Source organism: Heterodontus francisci, chromosome 27, assembly GCF_036365525.1.
Source record: "Heterodontus francisci isolate sHetFra1 chromosome 27, sHetFra1.hap1, whole genome shotgun sequence".
Classification (NCBI taxonomy): Eukaryota; Metazoa; Chordata; class Chondrichthyes; order Heterodontiformes; family Heterodontidae; genus Heterodontus; species Heterodontus francisci.
The window spans coordinates 17,245,345-17,267,104 of record NC_090397.1 but is presented as its reverse complement, the minus strand read 5'-3'; the positions used below and the strand labels follow the sequence as shown (position 1 = coordinate 17,267,104).

Here is a 21,760-nt window from a genome sequence, read left to right as displayed (position 1 = left end):
CTTAGTATGGAATTAACTGACGAGGATGCTTTTTTGTTAGGTTACTCTTCGAACATTACACCTCTCACCTCCCCGTGCCATTCACCCATCCAGGGGACACCAGCCGGTAGTCCCACCAGCAAAACCTCTGCTGTTGAATTCCCAGACACAGCAGATATACTGACCAAGCCAGGCCGCAACCCACATAAGCCCTTAACCTACACTCAGAGTGCACCAGACGTGGCAGGGCAGTACAGGAGCAGCTGCATTGTATGTAGTAGGTGAGTTATTCTGTATTTTTGCTCTTGTCTGTATTGCCTTTTTTAATTTGCTGCCATCTTTTGAGATGAGGAATTTGCTTTTAGAGACAGTGGAGGGAGATTTTGTCTGTTTGCGACAGTGTAAAACGGGCAACCGCAAATCGGCAGCTATACGTTATCCAACGGAATTTAAAATTGGAGAGATGTGAAAGGGGCTGCCGAATTGTTATCATCTGTTGTACACTATCTCACAAAGTCAAAATTACCTCCAGTGTGCAGTTTGTTGACCTCCTTACACTTTAAACCATAAATGATTTGCACTGAGTATATTACACTCTGCCAATATCCATTTCCAGTTCATTATTATATTTCCATTTTGACTGATGAGTAGGTTTCAAGGTGGAGGTTTTCCTGTAACTGAGTGGGTGCGATTAACTGTCTTCAAGAGAACATTAGCAACCTTCTGTCATAAGATGTGGTCACTTATCGCAGCTATCTGAAGTAAATGAGGATACCACGAGGGTAATTTAAACATCGCTCTTGCCTGTCGGGAAACTGACGGGATTGAGTGCAATGCTGGTTTCACACCCTGTCCAATTTTACTCTCCACTGAAGTCTATGGAGAATAATATTGGGCAGATGTAAAACCAACCTTCCACCTAATCCTGTGGATTTCTGCCGGGCAAGTTAGGTTAAAATAACCCTGTATGATTCCTAACATTTCTAGTTGGATTTAGAACAGTGGGTTGTGATTTAAACACAGGCAGAGTTTTCTCTATGTTAATGGCTACATGCCTCATGACAAGGGAATGAATTTAAAACCTGGAGTTCTCCAAGGCTCTCAAAATATGGCTTCTGGCAGAAATGAGTAATCACAATCTGATGGCAGTTAGAAGCTAACAATCCCTCCACAGCAACCAATAGCATCTCTCAGAGAGGAAACCATTCACATTGACGCTTGTTTTTTTTTAAACCAATAATATTCTCGGGAGCCAGATATTGGTGGAGTGATCAAAGTAGTGAATCAAGGTTGGAAATGGGCTGTCCATTTAAACCATAATTTAAAAACATCAGTCTTGCACTTTTGAACCTGGTTTATTTCTGTAAAGTTCACTTGATACTTTTAAGTAATTTGGGCAAATGATTTCCCCCACTTCTGCTGTCTTATTTTTAAATTTGTTTAAATTCTCTTGGATATTATGACTGGATGTGCAATCTGATATTTTAATAGTTTTGATGTACTGATGGAGAGTACTGCTGTATCTTGCATGTTAAAAAATGGATAATGCATCTTTAAAAAAGATAATGTACACTTAGAATTTACTGCTACCTGGCTATCTCTAACACTTGTTCAAAAAATAGGGGACCAGATTTGACCAGATCTCACTTTATGATAAGGCCCAGACTTGACACCAGCCTACACAGAGCCCCGTGTGTTGGGAAATCTCAACCCATATTCTAGTGGACGATATAGTATAAAAGGAATTTTAACTTTGGTATAGTGAAAGTAAATCAAATATGTCAAAGGGGTTTTCAGTTCTGCATTACCTGTGTTGTTATTTCATTATCATAAAGTGAGCTATTTTTCTCATTTTTCGCTTCCAGTATGGACGTATTTCAGTTATTCTGTAGTTTGCAATTTGTATTTATTTAATTAATATCCTATATGACAGTGACAAAGGGAAGCTATCCCTCTTCGTCCTGCTCGACCTATCTGCAGCCTTTGGCATGGCTGATCTCACCATCCTTTTTTCACCATTAATGCCAAAGGGGATCAAGGGATATGGGGAGAAAGCAGGAACAGGGTACTGAATTAGACGATCAGCCATGATCTTTTTTGAATGGTGGAGCAGGCCCGAAGGGCCGAATGGCCTACTCCTGCCCCTATTTTCTATGTTTCTATATCTCTATCCTCTTCCAACGCCTCTCCATCATCGTCCAGTCGGATGGGATTGCATTCGCCTAGTTCCATTCTTATCCATCTAATTATAGCCAGAGAAACATCTGCATTGTATTTTCTTCCCACACTCACACCGGTACCTCTGGTGTCTCCAAGGATATATCCTTGGCTCTCCTATTTCTCATCTACATGCTAGAACTCAGCAACATCATCCAAAAACATAGTGTCAGTTTACATGTATAAACCCAGCTATTCCTCACCCCTCTCTCAACCCTCCCCGCCCCCCCCTCCCCCCCCCCACCGCATCCCATCGTCTCTAAACTCTCAGACTGTTTGTCTGATATCCAGTTCTGGATGAGCAAACATTTTCTCCAACTAAATATTGGGAAGACCGAAGCCATTGTCTTTGGTCCCTGTGACAATCTTTGCTCCCTAGCCACCCGCTCCATCCCTCCGACTGGCAAATGTTTGAGGCTGAACGAGATTGTTCATGACCTTGGTGTTATATTTGATCCTAAGATGAACTTCCGACCACACATCTGTGCCATCACTAAGACCGCCTATTTCCACCTGCATAACATTGCTCGACTCCATCCCTGTCTCAGCTCATCTTAAACCCTCATTTATGCCTTTGTCACTTCTATACTTGACTATTTCAATGTACTCCTGGCTGGTCTCCCACATTCTAGTCTCTGTAAACTTGACATCATCCAAAGTTCTGCTGCCTGTGTCCTAACTCACACCCACTCACTCAGTACCCCTGTGCTCGCTGACCTGCTTTGGTTCCTGGTCAAACAGTGTCTTTTTAAAATTCTCATCCTTGTTTTCAAAACCCTCCATCGCCTCACCCCTCCTATCTTTGTAATTTCCTCCAGCCCCACTGCGCTCCTCTAATTCAAGCGTCTTGAGCATCTCCATTTTAATCACTCCATCTTTGGTGGCTGTGCCTTCAGCTGCCAAGCCCCAAAGTACTGGAATTCCCTCTCCAAATCTCTCTGCCTCTCTACCTCTCCTTCCTCCTTTAAGACGCTCCTTAAAACCTACCTCTTTGGCCAAGCTTTTGGCCATCTTAATAGGCTGGTGTCAAATGTTTGCTTTATAACACTCCTTTAAAGCTCCTTGAGACATTTTATTAAGCTAAAGCTGCTATGTAAATGCACATTGTTGTTGTAATAACCCTGTGCATGAGTTCCATAATTTCACTTGTCAATAGTTTTGTTCCTTTCAGCCTCTGAGCCATATTATATTTTTAGTGCAAAGATGACTGGTTCTGGCACAAGTAAAGGGATTGGTGTCTGTTTATGGAAAAGATTTCCACTTTTTTTTTGTACCCCAGCTAGCTGAGGTCCTCTCACAGAGGACAACAAATTGGCTACATTATTGGGGACTACAGGGAAGAAATACATCTTGAGCAGTAACATAAAAGGGTGGTACTGCATTGGCCACCTGTTAGAGACACCTCGAGATTCAGTTCCATTGACAGCAATAGAACTGAATATCAATCGGTGTATAACGGGTGGCTGATGTAATACCACTTGTTTAGTATCACTGCCCAAGATGAATTTCTATCCTTCTCAGTTCAGACTTGCCCACCTACCCAGTCCTGCTCAGTACTGCAGGTCCCGTCTCTTCCCTTCCTCCTGGCTACCAGTTTTTGAGGGTTCCAGGTGCTTCTCTGCAAATGATCAGAGGCCCCGCCAATGGATCCAATGATCCTTTGTGACGTTGTTTATTTAAGGAAACATCTGCTTTACGTTAACTTGATCTGAATCTCCTTTAGGAGCACGGTCAGTTTAATTTAATTGTTGATAGTTTCTCCAATGCTAATGGGTGATTGGATTGTTCAGAGAAGAAAGCTTTTGCCTTTGCATCTCTTTCAAGAACTGCGGATGATAAAATGTAACAGCTATCTAATGTAAGTGATGCCTTTCTGTTTGAAAAGGTTCTCGAGCATTGAAAACAAATAGCCAACGATTCATTAGCTCAGCAAACAAAAATGAATAAAGGTGAAATCTCTACTAACCAGTGCAGCATCTCAGCACTTACTTTTATAGAATTAGAATACATTACAATGCATATATTTTGTGTTTGATTGAGGGTTGTATAATCACCATGCAACATCATCAACTACCAGTTAGCTATTGCATGTCGTTGAGATGCAAGAACATGCATTTATCTAATGCCTTTTTATGTCCTTGGAACCAATGAAATATTTTGAAAATGCTGTCACTATTAGGTAGGCAAATGTGGCAACCAATTTTTGCAAACTGCAAGATCCCAAAAACTGTAAATGAGATGAATGGCCAATTAATATGGGGTTTTCTCGGTGGTGTTTGTTGTGGGAGGAATGTTGGCCAGAACAGTGGGAGAACTCCTTGTTCTCCTTTCAGTAGCATCACAGAATCTTTTGCAACTGCACCAGGACTTCGGGTCAAAATCTAGGCTGACACATCAGAGCAGTACTGAGAGAGGGCTCCATCATTAGAGGTGCCATCCTTTAAATGAAACATTAAACTGAGGACCCAAATAACAAGCTAGCTAATCCATTTTTGAAGCTATTGGTTGAGGGAGGACTGTCGACCAAGAACCCGGAAGAACTCCGGCCTGGAAATGTGGGCTCTGGGTCAATTTGGTGATTAAGGGATATTACTCAAAGCCATTAGAACAACCTCTTATTAAACTTCATAAATCTAACGTATTTCAGAATGTGTGCTTATAGTTCTGTTTAAATTAATGTGAAATTACTTTGGAATTTGTCTTATTTTCTATCTTGAGTAATTTTTGTGCACATCTGTAAGTCAGTGTCCCTAAGGGAGGAATTTCAAGACACATTAGAATCATGAGAAGTTGGCTTCATAATCAATCAAGATAATTTAACATTTAAATGTAATTTCCATAGTCAAAGGTGCTTGCGATCCTTCAATTGTTTTTAATGTTCCAAATGCAACATAACAATCCCTGTAGAATCGGACATTAAAGTAATCAGAAAGAAAGACTTGCATTTATATAGCACCTTTCACAACCTCAGTCACTGTTGTAATGTAGGAAAGGTGGCAACATTTTGCGCACAGCAAAGCCCCACAAACAGAACAATATGATAAATAACCGGATAATCTGTTTCAGTGATGTTGGTTGAGGGATAAATATTGACCAGGATATCGGGGAAAATTCTCCTGCCCTTCTTCAAAATGGTGCTAGGGCATTTTATGCATCCACCTGAGAGGGCAGCCAGCAACTTCACACTGATGGCAGGCTGTTAAACCCAGTGCTGGCTAGCCTACATTGACAATTCCGTCAAGGAGTCCCTACATGTCTTTATTAAAATGCAACCTGAACACCATTCTTTTTTTTTAAAGTTACTGTTCTCAGTTGAATTCAAAGTATAGAAACAGAGGAAGCCTTGGAGTAAATTTAGAGTCTTGGGCAATTGACAATGCATTACAAAGGGAATGTGTAAATCAAGCCAGCACCACTATCTCTTGCTGACTGATGTGGTGCCCTGCTTGTTTTCAGCTGTGGCATGGTTGGTTTTGAGACATACAAGTTTTAGCTGTAAACGAACAGAGATGGGGGCGAGGAGAAGCTGGGGGAAATCCTTGCTTCTTAACAGAAATAGACCATTGTTTAAGATTTTTTTAAAAACAACTTTGCGATAATTTATTTTCCAACAGGAATTAAAAGGTTGCCTGTGAATTTCTTGCAAGAGGACAAGCAATGGGATCTTCACATAACGGCTTCTGTGGATGATGTAAACTTTTCACGATAACTTTGTTGCTTATGGTGAAAATTGCTGCCATACTGGTTAATGTTCTGTTAGCATAACTGCTCAATCCCTACCCCGTCTGCAAAAAGGTAACATGTCTTTAATAAGTTTTTTTGGCACAGAATATGGAGCTCTTCTGAGGCAGGGCTTGGAGGTTGGTTTTCAGTGGTGGTGCTGACCTTCACATCCTTTTATTGTCGTTGCCCCCGGGCGACACCCATTTTCCTAGCAGGAGGCATCCCATACTTCATGTGGCAGGAAGGTGAGTCTTGCTGATGTCCCATAATCTACTGATGGAAGACATCCTCATCGTACATGGGGCAGTGACTGACTGTCCCCAAGGGGAAGGAAAGAAAGGAATGACTCTCTTATGCAACTCTCAGTTGGTCTGTTAGAGGAGGTCTCGTCACCATCTTGCTTGGGGCAGAGGGGAAGGAACCTAAATGGAATAGGAAGTAAGATTGTTCTATGTTCTGTAAGGAGATTCAGAGCCATGAAACAATGCACATGTATTCCTCAGGGCATTGAACAAGCATGACCTCTGGAATTTAATTTTTTAAAATGTTGCATACCCTGCAGGTACTGAGGATGAGAGTGCGAGTTTCTCCCTAATCTTGAAACCAAGTGTTGGTGAACAGCCACAGGCTTTTATTCTCCAAGTGTCTTGCATTGCTTCACACCAGAAAGGTATTCAAGGGTGGATGTTACAAGGGTTTTCTCTTAGGAAAGCATTTTGTGTTTACCTTTCCTGACTTCATTCCGAGTTGTCCAACATGCAAAACAAACGCGATTCAAGTTAAAAGCAAAGACAGCTACAGCACAATTGTATGCACTCATTTTCTTGGCCAAAGTAAAATGAAAGGTTTTGATGGTGAAAACAGATGAATGAAACTTCCTGGGTTATACAAAACAACTTCTAGATCAAGCATATCTCTCCCAAGCTCTCTTTCCTCACTGTCCCCAAAAGTCCATAGCTATCAAACACCTAGAAGTTGATATTGAGTTAATAGATTAGATTAGAGATACAGCACTGAAACAGGCCCTTCGGCCCACCGAGTCTGTGCCGAACATCAACCACCCATTTATACTAATCCTACACTAGTCCCATATTACTACCAAACACCCCCACCTGTTCCTATATTTCCCTACCACCTACCTATACTAGTGACAATTTATAATGGCCAATTTACCTATCAACCTGCAAGTCTTTTGGCTTGTGGGAGGAAACCGGAGCACCCGGAGAAAACCCACGCAGACACAGGGAGAACTTGCAAACTCCACACAGGCAGTACCCGGAATCGAACCCGGGTCCTTGGAGCTGCGAGGCTGCGGTGCTAACCACTGCGCCACTGTGCCGCCAACTGTATCTGGTTCTTTATCTTCTTTACGTTTTCTTTATTCATTTGATTGTCATCAGTGAATAGTTTTTGCAGGGTGATTGGAAGTATATCTGTTTAAAACATGGAAAGGTACCTCCAGAGTCCCAAATGATTCAATTGGTATCTGTACAGCTCGTGTGGCACCGAGTCATACAGATCAGCCATTGATTTGGGCTGCGTTAACTGTTGTCACCCAGGACGGCAATGGGGGCACTCCAATTGGCGTCAGGGTGCTTGGATTAAAGAGGGGTTAACCCCAACTTGTATCCCATACCTCATCACTTTCTAGTGACACATTAATGTTACATCTCACATCGGAGCCAGGCTACAACCTTCAAAGAACTAGGGCTGGTTTTTGTGTTGTGCTTGTGAATGTCCTTGTCCTGCCATTAATAATAATCATTCAATGGACAGATTTGAATCATGTAATGGCAAGATGTCATTATTGATTTAGCTACTTTTTCCCACAATTAAAACAATATTTTGTTATTATTATTCCCATTTTGCACATTTCTTACCTCCTATTCCATTTAGGTTCCTTCCCCTCTGCCCCAAGCAAGATGGTGACGAGACCTCCTCTAACAGACCAACTGAGAGTTGCATGAGAGAGTCATTCCTTTCTTTCCTTCCCCTTGGGGACAGTCAGTCACTGCCCCATGTACGATAAGGATGTCTTCCATCAGTAGATTATGGGACACCAGCAAGACTCACCTTCCTGCCACATGAAGTATGGGATGCCTCCTGCTAGGAAAATGGGTGTCGCCCGGGGGCAACGACAATAAAAGGATGTGAAGGTCAGCACTGCCACTGAAAACCAACCTCCAAGCCCTGGCTCAGAAGAGCTCCATATACTGTACCAAAAAAACTTATTAAAGACATATTACCTTTTTGCAGACAGAGTAGGGATTGAGTTATGGTAACGCAACATTAACGAGCATGGCAGCAATTTTCACCATAAGCAATGAAGTTATTGTGAAAAGCTTATATCATCCACAGAAGCTGTTATGTGAAGATCCCATTGCTTGTCCTCTTGCAAGAAATACACAGGCAGCCTTTTAATTTCTGTTGGAAAATAAAGGGTCATTTCAGAACATTGTATGTGGAAATGGGTTAACATTTTTCAAGATCGATGACACTGAAAAGTTACTACCAAATAAAAGCTTTGATTATGTCTGAAATTTTAACTTGCAGACAGCGGTTGCTCATAAACTCCCTATGTTTACATACTAGTTCTTTGCCAGATTAAGCATAAATGGCAAATATAAATTTGACTTCCCTACCCAATAAACATGAGTGCTTCACAGAAAATGTAAAATAATCTGCTCAATCTATCTGGATTCCTCCAGATAAGGCATAAATATATTTCTTTCTAATTAGCATACTAGAAAGGTATGCTGGCTTGCTTTTATTGGCATATCCAGTGCAGAAATTGCTCCTGTAGGCCTTAACTTGCAGAGAAGAGGGTGACTTATTGGGGTTGACTTTACCAACGTCTACTGCTGTCGGGGGAGCCTCGCATATCAGAATATCAGGGGTTGCCCACCCCTGTCCCAACTGGCGTGCTGGCAGGTGAGGGTCCCAATAGTCCACGTTCTGTATGGTTCTAAGCTCTGGGGTCCTGTTCACTGGATCTGGAGAATAGACATCAGAAAGAGCATCATCGTCTCGGGCTTGGCGCTTTCATCAGCAGACGATCAACCGTAAGGAATTGGAGGGGGAGAGACATCAGAGCTAATTGCAGTAATGGAAGTAGGGGATATAAACCATGGCAAAAAGCAATTTCATACGTGCCCCCTCCATACTCTGATAGAAACAGCGCCTATGTTCCTAAGGTTTCCCATCAATTTTGTGGAGCAAACTATTCTTAATGTTAGTGCCACTCTTCGCCCAGCTCCTTCCTCCTCTTTAACTTGTTGAGATCACAAACTCTGCACATTCAACCTCTCCAACGTACTATACACTGGGTCTTCTATTGAATGCCTGTGTTCAGTTGCTATCATAACATATATAGCAGTATACATGGTGACATTATACAGAACATAGTGTTGTATGCAGCTGCTATAACTGTGTCACATCAGGCGCCAAGCTTGTCAGCTAAAATAACATGAACCAAGGAAAGCCCCTTAGTAAGTGTATGTAAGATAAATATTTGGAGTAGTGAAGGTAATGACAGTAAAATAGCCAGATATTAGTAGCTAGAATAACTGAAAGTATGTCCAGTACCAATTTCATTAGATGTTTCAGGTCAAAACCAGATCATGGCGCTTTTGTTACTGACATATTCACTCGCACAACACTCCTCGTCAATTAATGTTACAGAAATGTTGGCAGATATTTTCTTGGGGAAGGGAATGGGATGGGTGATGTAATTGTTATGACCAGGTGAGAGGGGTCTAGGGGTTCGCTGTCGGCCTTTGCCTTGTTTAACCGTAACAGGGTTTAACTTTTCAAAAAAACACCGTGTTTTAGCTGCCCCTTAGTGAATCCTTATTCAATTTTCCAATTGTAAGGCAAAGAAATCAATTCAGACAGGTTTTCTTAGATTTTAAACAAGAAAGGTAGAAGTTTCCTAAACTTAAAACTCTAATCCGGGTACCGACTATGAATATGCGATGTGACCACGCTAGCGTGCATACGCGATAAACACACACGCAGATAGAGACAGAAAAGTAGAAAAGAATAAAGGGGAAATGTTTGAGGCAATAGATGGGTTTCTATTTTACTGTCCTTTGAGTTTGCTGTGAAGTCTTTGGTTGCTGGTCAGACTTGCAGTTCGTTGGGGCCCAGTGCACACTTCAACTTGTTCCGATGTAGGAGTATTTTCTGTCTTGAGGTATACGTGTCTTCTGTCGGTCCGGTGGCTTGGGAGAAAGCGAGAGAAAGAGTCAGCCAGATGAGAGATTTGCCTGTTTCAGTTTCAAACTTCCTTCTGAATTCAAACTGCCCTGTGGCTAGTTCAAAAAAACCTGGATCAGCCAGTTAGTCATGTGACAAGTTCTGGCTTTTTGGATTGTATCACCTTAGCAGTCTCTGGAATGCTCTTCCTTACAACTTCAATGTCTGGTGATCAAAATTCATTTGGGTTAATTGGGGCAGGGAATAGTCCTTTGACTCCACAAGCAGCGTCTTTTAGTTTGCACATGTCCTTCTAGCCCAGTGTCTGGTGATTTTTTTTTAAACAAGTCCTTTCTTCACTCCAGCAACAGTTTAAAATTAATGTTCATGTGACAAAATTAATATGCCTCATGCTTGGCAGGTTGGGGTCTGCATAACATAATAAATAGAATTCCTTTTAAATACAGCATGTTGTTACGACCAGATGTGAAAAGGGTCTTGGGGTCTCTCTCTCAGCCTTCACCTGGTCTTACCATAACAGGGTTTAATTTTAAACACACCGTGTTTTTAGCTCCCCCTTGGTGAATCCTCATTCACCACTTTCCAATTATAAGTCAAAGAAACCAGCGTAAACAGATTTTCGCAGGTTTAAAGAAGAAAAGTTGAAATTAATTAAACTTGAATTTGAACTCTAATTTGGTTGATGCCTACGGATACACAGCATGCCCACGCTAGCATGCAAATGCAACATACACATGCAAATGGAGACAGAAAAGAGCAGAAGGAAAATAAAGTGGAAAAGTTTGAGGCAATATCTGAAGAGTTTTTGTTACAGCTCTTCGAGCTCACTGTAGAGTCCTTGATTGTGGGTAGATCTTGCTTTACATTGGGGCCCAGTATTTTTCTTAAACCTTGTTCACCGTAGGAGACTTTTCTCTCTTGGGGTTCATGTGTCTTCAGTGGATTCAAAGCTTATGAGAAAGAGATGGGAGCAGACAGGAGAGATCTTCTCAGTACAGGAGCAAGCAGTCTTTCTGAGTTCAAACTCTCTGTGGCCAGTTCAAAAGAAAACCCTGGAACAGCCTGTTAGTCATGTGACCAGCTGGTCTAACCAGTCCTGGCCCTTGTGGATTGTATCCTCCTTAGCAGGCCCCGGAATGCGCTTCCTCACCTTCGATGTCTGTTAGTATGTTAATGTTTTTTTTCAAGCCACGACTGATCTGTTTAACAAGTCATTTTCTCACTCCAGCAACAGCTAAAAATCAATGTTCATATGACAAAACCAATGTGCCTCATTCTTGGCAGGTGGGAGCCTGCATGACAATGTGCACAACAATTTGCATTAATATAGCACTTTTATCATTGTAAAATGTCTCAAGGCACTTCACAGGAGTGTTATCAAACAAACTTTGACACTGAGCCACATAAGGAGTCATTTGAACTGGTGACCAAAAGCTTGGTCAAAGAGGTAGGATTTTAGAAACACCTTAAAAGAGGAGAGAAGGAGAGAGAGATAGAGAGGCGGGAAGTTTTAGGGAGGGAATGCCAGAGCTTGGGGCCGGGTAGCTGAAGGCATGGTCGCCAATGGCGGTACAATGAAAATCAGGAATGCGCAAGAGGCCAGAATTAGAGGAGTGCAGAGCTCTCAGAGGGTTGTAGGGCTGGAGGAGATTACAGAGATAGGGAGGGGCAAAACCATGGGTTACACATTGCAACAGTACTAGATGCTATTTAATTTTTTTTAAAGTTGGAATTTTTTTAGTTCAAAAAAGTGATATCCCACAGACGCACGCGACAGAATACAGCTTCAAGAAGATAATGTTTTTTCTTTTTTTTAAGCTGCCTCTGATTTAATGTTGATATTTTAGGAGCTTTAGTTCACTGTTTTAAAGCACCTTTCCCTGATCGTGTATCATTTGAAACAGAAAGCTGTAACTTGCAGAGGGATCCAGAAACAAAACCCCAAATTACATTTGGATTGCCAAAGGAGATGCTGATTATGCAGGAAGTGGCTGTCTGAGCAATGACCTGCATTAAAAAGCAAGGAGAAGCTGTTTAAGATCAACCTAACATGTCCTGACAGCTATTGTGTAAATAATTCAAACAGATATTTATTTAAACTAAAGTTATAAAATGTGAAGCAATTTCGTGAAGTCAACATTCTGACCCACCGAAACCGAGGTCAATTTGGGCCAATGGGGAAATCTTCCAGTGGCTGGAGTTATACCTAACACACAGGAAAATGGTCAAAGTTATTTAAAACCAGTCAGCAGTGTTCTAGAGCATTGGTGTGGGAGTTATTCAGGGGAGCGTTCATCTTCAGCTGCTTTATCAATGACCTTCCCTCCCTCATGAGATCAGGTATGATCAGCTCACTGATGACTGTGCAGTCTTCAGTTCCATTCACAACTCTGATAAATAAAGTAGCCCTTGCTACAGCAGGACCTGGACAGCACCAAGGGTTGGGCTGACGAGTGACAGGTAACATTCACAGAATTATGTAGAAAATACAAGATAGTAACAGGCCATTCAGCCCCAACCTGAGATTCTTATAGCCTTATCCACGCTGAGATTCTGCTTTTAATGTCTTCCTAACCTGAATATCCAAATCCCTCTGCTTTTCCACATCACCCAAACTTCCCCCATTCAAAATATAATGAAGAATTTTTTTGTGAAATATGCTACCTTACATTTTCATCTGCTTTTATTTGCCCATTTCACCATCTTAACAATATCCCCTCTTCCTGCCACACCCCCACAACAAAACTTTTTATGCACATCTTGAACTGCGAATAGGCGCAGGTTCTATCCCAAATTTCAGCCCCCCAATCCCCAACAGGCCATCCACCTTCAAAATTTCAGGACCTAAGTATTTTCTGTGCTCTGTGAATATTGATATCCGGGTACTTTAATATTAACAGACCATTATTTTTGGTCTGTAACATTGATAACAAACCTCAATCAGTAGAGTGAGCATGATATTTCCTTAAAACTGGGTTATGTGGCATATATGCTGGCCAACCATTTTAACAATATTCTCTTATTCTATCACATACCTGGTCTTCTTACTGCAGGTTTCTGATTTCACTCAATGTTTTAGGTATTGCTGGTAAATGCTCAGTTGTTGTCAAAGCAAAGACTTCTATTTCCTCCAGAAGTAAGACATCTCTTTCTTCAGGTTTTGAATTGTTGCTCTTGATAACCCATCTGCTGTTATTTGCTGTTTTACCTGGGACATATTCGGTCAACAAATTAAACTTAATTAGTTTTAGTCGAAATCTTTGTATCCTTGGCGGTAACTTTGCTAGCTCTTTCGAATTAACAACATCATGAGTGGTTTGTGGTCGGTTTCAATCTTGAACGTAAGGCCCGATATGTAGTCAGAAAATGTTTTTCATGCCCAAGTTGCTGCTAATGCTTCCTTCTGAATAACTGCATATTTCTGTTCGGTTTCAGTTAACAACCGAGAAGTGAAATACACAGTTCTGCATCTTCCATCCTTCTGGGATTTGAAACAAGATTGCACCTAATCCTGTTGCTGATGCATCCGCCTCTATTATGATCATTAGCTCTGGATCATAGTGTGCTAACACCCCCGACCAAGTTAATATCTCTTTGATTCAAAGGATTTTTTCTGACTTTCTCCCCAGTACCATATATTACTGCTCTTTAGCAGTTGTCGCAGGGGCTCGTTTATAGTAGCTAAATTTAGTAAGAATTTCCCTACCTGATTCACCATTCCTATGGATCTTTGTGGTTCTGCTATGTTCTTTGGTTCTGGGAAATCTTTTATCACCTTCATCTTCTGTGGATCTGCCTTGATCTCTGATCCATCAATTACGTGACCAACAAACTTCACTGTTGTTTACAAAAATACACACTTATCATTTAGCATGAGACCTGCTTCTTCTAGTCTTTGTATACCAGCTCTTACCCTTGTGTCATGTTCCTTCTGGTTTGCTTCATGTATTAGGACGTTGTCCGTGTGACAGATTATTCCCTCTAAGCCTTCCAGGATTCTTGACATCGTTCCCTGAAAGATCTCTGGTGTCGATGTTATACCAAATGGTAAACTGTTGAAACAAAATCTCTCAAATGGTGTTATAAATGTTGTCAGCAATTTAGACTCTTCTTCCAACAGTAACTGCCAGAATCCACTGTTTGCATTTAATTTCATAAATATGGAGCTTTTTCCCAGTTTTGCTAAACTTTCATCCAGTGATGCCAGAGGATGGAAATCTCTCTTTACTGCTTTGCTAAGTTGAGTGAGGTCTACACAGATTCTTATGGATCCATTTGGTTTCTTTACTGGAACCATACCAGAACATTATCTAGTTGGTTTACTTACTGCTGGTATCCCTCCTTGGTTCCCCATTGCTTCTATTTCTTTTTCAGCAGTGGATATGGGACCTTCCTCGGTGTGAATAAACACACAGGCTCTGCCTCTTTCCTCAGACTTGTGATAGTCTGTCTTCAATTTTCCCAATTCTCTAAACATCTTTGGGAATTCAGCCCTAAAATCTCTTGGTTGTTTCTCTTGTCCCTTAATTTCTTCTACCCTACATACCAATTGTAGGTCAACACATGCCTTCCTGCTCAGTAATGAACTCTGATTCATAATAATTTAGAGCATTTCAGGAATTTCTTTATTTTTGTATCTTAAAGTCATTCTCAGTTCCCCTATAATTTTCAGCTCTATGCCTCCAGGCTCATATAGTTTCTTGGTTGTTGTTCTAAAGCTTCCCTTCTTTTGCCATGGTTCCTTATCTGATAGGAGAGAAACCGCTGCTCCTGTGTCTAAGTTAAAGCTACTTTTATTTTCTCCTACCATGGTATCTGCTGTCCAGCAATTTTCATTTGCTCCTTGTATTTCTCCTAAGAAAGGAGTTTCAATCATTTGCTCATCTTGTACCTTGTTTATTCCCCTGTTTAAACAATTTGTCCCTTTGCTGGTTTGCAGCATTTGCTTCTTGCTGCAACACATCGACTAGAAATGTCCCTTTTTTCTACATGGGAAACATTCTGCCTCCCTGGCTGGGCAATTTTCCCACCAATGTCTCTCTCGGCTACACCTACTACAATTCAGTGCTGCTGCCTCTGGATGTGATTCCCGCCTTTTGGGTTTTTTGGCCCCATTCCGTTCTGTTTTTTTCACAAACTCCACTGAGTCTAATGTCTTTGAGATTGGACTCTCCCCTCGAACTACACGTCAGTTATATTTTCTAATCTCCCACTATCTGCTTAGCTGAATGGCTTTTTGTAAACTCAATCTTCCCTCGACTGTGAGAGATCCGACAGTGCTTCGTCAATAACCCCGACTACGATTCTATCTCGAATCAATTCCTCACGCAAGCTTCCATACTCTGAATCTTCCACGACCTTGTAAAGGTCATTAATAAATGATTCAACACTTTCCCCTTTTCTCTGGGTGCGCTTACTAAATTTTGCCCATTCAACAATAACAGTTTTCCTGATCTTTAAATACCCTTCTATAGCTTTCATGACTTCAGCATAAGTAGTTTGCTTCTCATTGATGCTTTGGGTTATGAGAATTCCATCTGCATCTCCCCCAAGGCATATAACAATATACTGACCTCCTCTTTTTCTGGTCTCTTTGCTAAACCTGACGCAAAATGGTACCTCTTCAAACTCTGGACTCATTTCAGCCACGTCTCGGCTTGGTTCAAACCTACTATCCGTGCAAAGGCCTCTGGCAAAGGCAATGAATTTTCCATCTTGTGTTTTTTTGATGTTATCATTTCATCTCTTCCACAATCACTTTTCTGCTGGCACCATGTAATAAAGGTAACTGGAGTTTATTTACAAACATCTATCATCTGTGGCTGCCACTACAATATACCTCACACCAGGCTCTGTACAATCCATGACATCACATCCTATAACGATACTTACAGTCTATTTGCAGATCTACCTAGCAACAACCTACATCACATTATACCACACTTAAAGGGATCATCGACTACTTTCAGGTTAATTGCTGATTGATTTCTACTGACTCTTGCTGAGTTTGTAGAAGTGCTGTGAGTTTTTTTACTGCTGCTTGTTGGTGAAATCCGCAACGTGTGCTTTTACATCCGATGAAGGCCTTGTTTCTGCTCACACCACTTGCTCCCAGTCATGAGTGCAATAGTTACTTAGCCTGTAGGTTGTCAGAGAGATTGAGCAGAGGCGACACAGAGGAGGAGTAACCTCAACCTCAGTGAGGAACAGATTGTGCAATGTCGCTCTTTTGTGAAGGAGGTACTCACCTGCAACCTTAGGGCAAGGTGAGGACGGCACTGCCAGTGGCTGTGAAGGTGATCATGTCCATGAAATTCTTCACATCTGGATCCTTCCAGGCTGGAACAGGTGGCGTCTGTAACATCTCCCAGCTTGCTGCCTGCTGCTGAATAAAGGAGGTTACTGGCTGCCAGGAGAGGGAAGCGCATTACATTCTCCCTGACCAGAGAGAAGCAGGTGGAGCAAGCACATGGCTTTGCTAGGATCGTGGGCTTCCTCATGGTGCAGGGTGTCATTGACTGCAAACACATGGCTTTGCTGGTGCCATGTATGATTGCAGAGATGTACCACAACCCCAAAGGGTTCCACTCCCTGAATGTGTTTGGTGTACGACAGTATCCTGGCAGCAGTCAAGATCACAAGAACACAAGAAATAGGAGTAGGAGTAGACCATATGGCCCACCGAGCCTGCTCCACCATTCAGTACGATCATGGCCGATCTGGGGCTTCTATTCCATTTTCCTGCCTGCTCCCCATATCCTTTGATTCCCTGCAAGACCAAAAATCTGTCTATCCCAGCTTTAAATGTATTCAATGATGGAGTATCCGCAACCCTCTGGAGTAGAGAATTCCAAAGATTCACAACCCATTGAGTGAAGTAATTTCTCCTCATCTCAGTCCTGAATGATTGACCCCTTATCCTGAGACTGTATCCCCGTGTTCTAGATTCCATGACCAGTGGGAACGATTTCTCAGCTTCTACCCTATCAAGCCCTTTCAGAATCTTGTATGTCTCAGTTAAATCGCCTCTCATCCTTCTAAACCAGAGAATATAGGCCCAATTTACTCAACCTCTCATCATAGGACAACCCCCTCATCCCAGGGAACAATTTAGTAAATCTTCGCTGCACTGCCTCCAGTGCAAGTATATCCTTTTTTAAACGTGGAGACCAAAACTGCACACAGTATTCCAGGTGCGGGCTCACCAAAGCCCAGTACAATTTTAGTAAGAATTCTTTATTCCTGTACTCCAATTCCTTTGAGGCCAACAAGCAATTTGCCTTCCTAATAGCCTGATGCACCTGCATGTTAACTTTGTGCATTCCTTGTACGAATACCCCAAGTCTCTCTGAACATCAACACTAACCAGTTTCACACCTTTTAAAAAATATTCTGCTTTTCTTACACAATATCCCATTTGTCATCTTGTTGCCCACTCACTTAGCCTGTCTATATCTCTTTGCAGCCTCTCTACATCCTCCCCGGCAAGATAAGAGCTCATGGTGTTGGGGTAATATGCTAGCATGGATTGGTTAACAGACAGGAAGCAGAGAGTGGGCATAAATGGGGCATTTTCAAGTTGACGGGCAGTGAATAGTGGGGTGCCACAAGGATCAGTGCTGGGGCCTCAGCTATTTACACTCTTTATTAATGACTTGGATGAAGAGACAGAGATTAATGTATCTAAGTTTGCTGATGATACAAAGCTCAGTGGAAAGGTAAGCTGTACTTATAAAAGCTCTTACAATCTATTTTTATATTGCTGGCTAGTTTACTCTCATATTCTATTTTTTCACTTTTTATCAACTTTTTGGTGACCCTTTGCTGGTTTCTGAAACACTCCCAATCCTCAGACTTGCTACTATTTTTTGCAACATTGTAAGCCTCTTTTAGTCTAATGTTCTCCTTAACTTCCTGAGTGAGCCATGGATGGTTCTTTCTGGATGAATTTTTGTTTTTGAATGGAATGTCCTTTTGTTGAACCCTTTGAATTGTTTCTTTAAATGTTTCCCAATGTTCATTTTCCGCCATACCTTCCAGTCTATTTACCCAATTAACCTTATCCAGTTCTCCTCTCATACCTTCATAATTGGCTTTGCTTAAATTTAAGATTTTTGTTTGTGATTGAAATGTGTCACTTTCAAACTTAACATGAAATTCAATGGTATTATGATCACTATTTCCCAGTGGATCTTTTACTATGACATTGCTTCTTAACCCTGCTTCATTACACAATACGAGATCTAAGATAGCTTTATCCTTAGTTGGTTCTACAACGTATTGCTTCAAGAAACTGTCACGAAAGCATTCTACAAATTCATCTTCTAGACCTCTATTGCCAATTTGATTGTCCCAGTCTATATGCAGATTAATGTCCCCCACAATTAATACATTACCTTTTTTACATGCTCCAATAATTTCCTGTTTAATGCTCTGTCCAATAATATAACTATGATGATAACTATATGATGCCTTTGTTCTGTAACTGTCTACTGTACCATCAGTATTTGAGACACCATGTTATACCAGAGGGTGGCTGCTGGGTGACGAGGGCTATCTGCTGATCACCTGGCTCATGACTCTGGTGCGTAACCCACACACACATGGGAAGCATTCATATAACCAGAGCCAGGCTATCATACAGAATGACGATTGAGGTGCTTAACCAATGCTTCCGTTGCCTGCACCACTCTGGAGGAGCCCTGCAGTGCACGGCAGAGTGTGTGCCACTATTTGTCATGGTCTGCTGCACCCACCACAGCCTCACCATCATGAGCCACAGCCCTTGACACCAGGGATTCAGTGAGAAGGAGAAGGAGGAGGTGGATGTGGAAGGGAGGAGGCAACCAACACATCCACTTTCCAGCTGGGCAATCCATGATTAGCTCTACCGACTATGGTACCAGTGAACCACAACCCCAATTCCCTATTCAATAATAGTCCCACACCTTACCTTCCCTCTGTTACTGACCATCACAGTATCCTCAGTCACAATGCTGAAATAAAAGCCAGTACAAAGCAACCATTCCAACCCAATTTTATCAATCAAACCATCCAATGTTCAATGCGAAAGTCACCTCAAAGCAACCATGTGCATTCGCTTAGTATTTCCATGTCTGTTTGCCTGGTCTAGGGCTCCTACATGGTGCTATCCAGTGGCTGCAGCATGGCTGGTGGAAGGCTACTAAACTTTATGGGGGAGACTACAGATGCTCTTGCAGCATGTGCATCCCTTGCCCAAGAAGGCCCTGCTTCAGACTCACCACCTGGGCATGGGCAGCAGCAGACGGAGAGATGGTGGCATAGTGGTAATGTCACTGACTATTATGCAGAGGCCCAGGCTAATCCCCTGGGACATGGGTTCAAATCCCACCATGGCAGCTGGTGGAATTTGAAGCATTAATTAATTAATTAAAATATGGTATTGAAAGCTAGCCTCAGTAATGCTGCCATAAAACTATCAACAATTGTTGTAAAAACCCATCTGGTTCGCTAATGTCCTTTAGGGAAGGAAATCTGCTGTCCTTTCCTGGTCTGGCTCCAGGTGACTCCAGACCCACAACAATGTGATTGACTCTTAACTGCCCTCTGAAATGGCCTAGCAAGCCACTCAGTTCAAGCGCAATTAGAGATGGGCAACAAATGCTGACCTTGCCAGCGACACCCACATCCCATGAAAAAATGTTAAAAAAAATGTCTGGGCTGGCTGGCAGACGGACAACAGCAATGCACAACACTCCCAAGCCATCCCAACCCCAACTAACCTCCCTTTGCCTTGCCGGGGCCCTGCCAATTGTCCCCGGTGAGGCCCCAAAAACTTACCTGAGTTCCGGGGATGTCCTTCCTCTTGCCTCCGATGACTGTGTGTAGTCCCAGCAGTGGCCACGCTCCCAGTGGCACTGGTGGGATGAAGGTGCTGCCGGCCCACTGATTGGCCGAGAGCTCCATTAGGCGGGACTTCCTGACTCGAGGAGGTGCAAATCCTGCCCAAGACCAATTAAGGGCCTGGGGAGTGAAAAATCCCAGCATGGCTCCTCAGGCCTGGTGGAGGCAGGCTCGGCGCCAACTTTTCGGTGGGCAGGGCCTCCTGCCAAAGGTAAAATTCCAACCATTGTTTTTGGTCCCCGCTCAAATCTCTGTTCCCTAGCTACTGATTCCATCCCTCTCCTTGGAAACAGTATGAGACTAAACCAGACTGTTTGCAACTTTGGTATCATAGTTGACCCCGAGATGAGTTCCGACCTCACATTCACACCATCAGTAAGACTGCCTATTTTCACCTATGTAACATAGCCCAACTTCACCCCTATCTTAGCTTATCAGCTGCAGCTGAAACCCTCATTCATGCTTTCGTTACCTCTAGACTTGATGATGCCAGTGCACTCTGGCTGATCTCCCACATTCTACTGTCTGTAAGCTTGAGGTCATCCAAAACTCTGCTGCCCGTGTCTTAACTTGTACCAAGTCCCGTTCCGCCATCACCCCTGTGCTCGTAGACCTACATTGGCTCCCAGTCAAGCAATATCTTGATTTTAAAATTCTCATCCTTATTTTCAAATCCCTCCAGGGCTTCGTCCCTCCCTATTTCTATAATCTCCTCCAGCCCATCACCCCTCCAAGACATCTGCGCTTCTCTAATACTGGCCTCTTGAGCATTCCCGATTTTAATCGCTCCACCATTGTTGCTGCGCCTTCAGTCGCCTAGGCCTGAATATTACGACCGAGGCGGGAGGAGTCTTATCTTGTTCCACCTCTCCACAGGTCACAACGTATCTTTTTAAAATGGTTACCCAGTTACCGATGCAGTCAATCATAGACTCTACTTTTTATCCCAGAATAAAATACACCAACCAGGTTTCTTTTATCAGCAACAAAATGATCAGTTTATTATAAAACAAGACTTAACCAGTAATGAAGCAAAGCATTAACACCAATCCTCCAGTCAGGCGCTCCTTTAAAATCTACTTCTTTGACAAAGCTTTTGGTCATCTGACCTAATATCTCCTTATGTGGCTCAGTTTGTCTCGTGCTCCTGCAAAGCGCCTTGGGATGTTTTATTATGTTAAAGGCACTATAATATAAGTTGTTGTTGTAGCAGTGCATTGAGTACAATGTGCCATTTTAAGATACATTCACGGACTTTGACCACCCGTGAGGTCATTGAATCTCTTTCGGCTTCCATGCAGGTCCTTGGGGCTATGCTTTGGGCATTGACCGTGACAGCTATCTACTCCCATTGCCTTCTCGGGCCTCATCCAACTTTTCCTCCACTATTCCTGCCTTTCTAAATGAGTCCATCGTTTCCCTGTAACTTTAGACATTGCCACAGGAGATTTGTTGTTAATGTATGAACCGGTAGCATTGTTAAATACTTGATTTATAACCAGTTGTTTGTATGAAAATAAATAGGAGATGTATGTCGACGACTGGTGTGGTACAATTTATTTCCCATCAGTGTGCCAATCTGATAGCTCAATTGTTTAAAAACAAATCTCCCATTAGCTCTTGTGTGAAGCAAGATTAAAATGCGTTCGGCAAGTAATTAAAGGGAAATGTAGAGTCTAATTTTAAACATGAGCAACATTGATGCACAAATTACAGACCTGTTCTGATGATGTCACTG

The 21,760-nt window shown here is 42.3% G+C and overlaps 1 protein-coding gene across 3 annotated transcripts in view; it reads left to right on the top strand.

Moving 5' to 3' along the window:
• Window positions 1-21,760, top strand: part of pde3a (phosphodiesterase 3A, cGMP-inhibited) — a 483,158-nt gene that overhangs the window by 401,897 nt on the left and 59,501 nt on the right. For all 3 annotated transcript variants that reach the window (XR_010977629.1, XM_068058930.1, XM_068058931.1), the window contains exon 6: window positions 41-260. Coding sequence is in view for 2 of the 3 variants with exons in the window: in XM_068058930.1 (XP_067915031.1) it covers window positions 41-260 (220 nt within the window). In the remaining variant the exon portion in view is untranslated. The remainder of the gene's footprint in view (window positions 1-40; window positions 261-21,760) is intronic.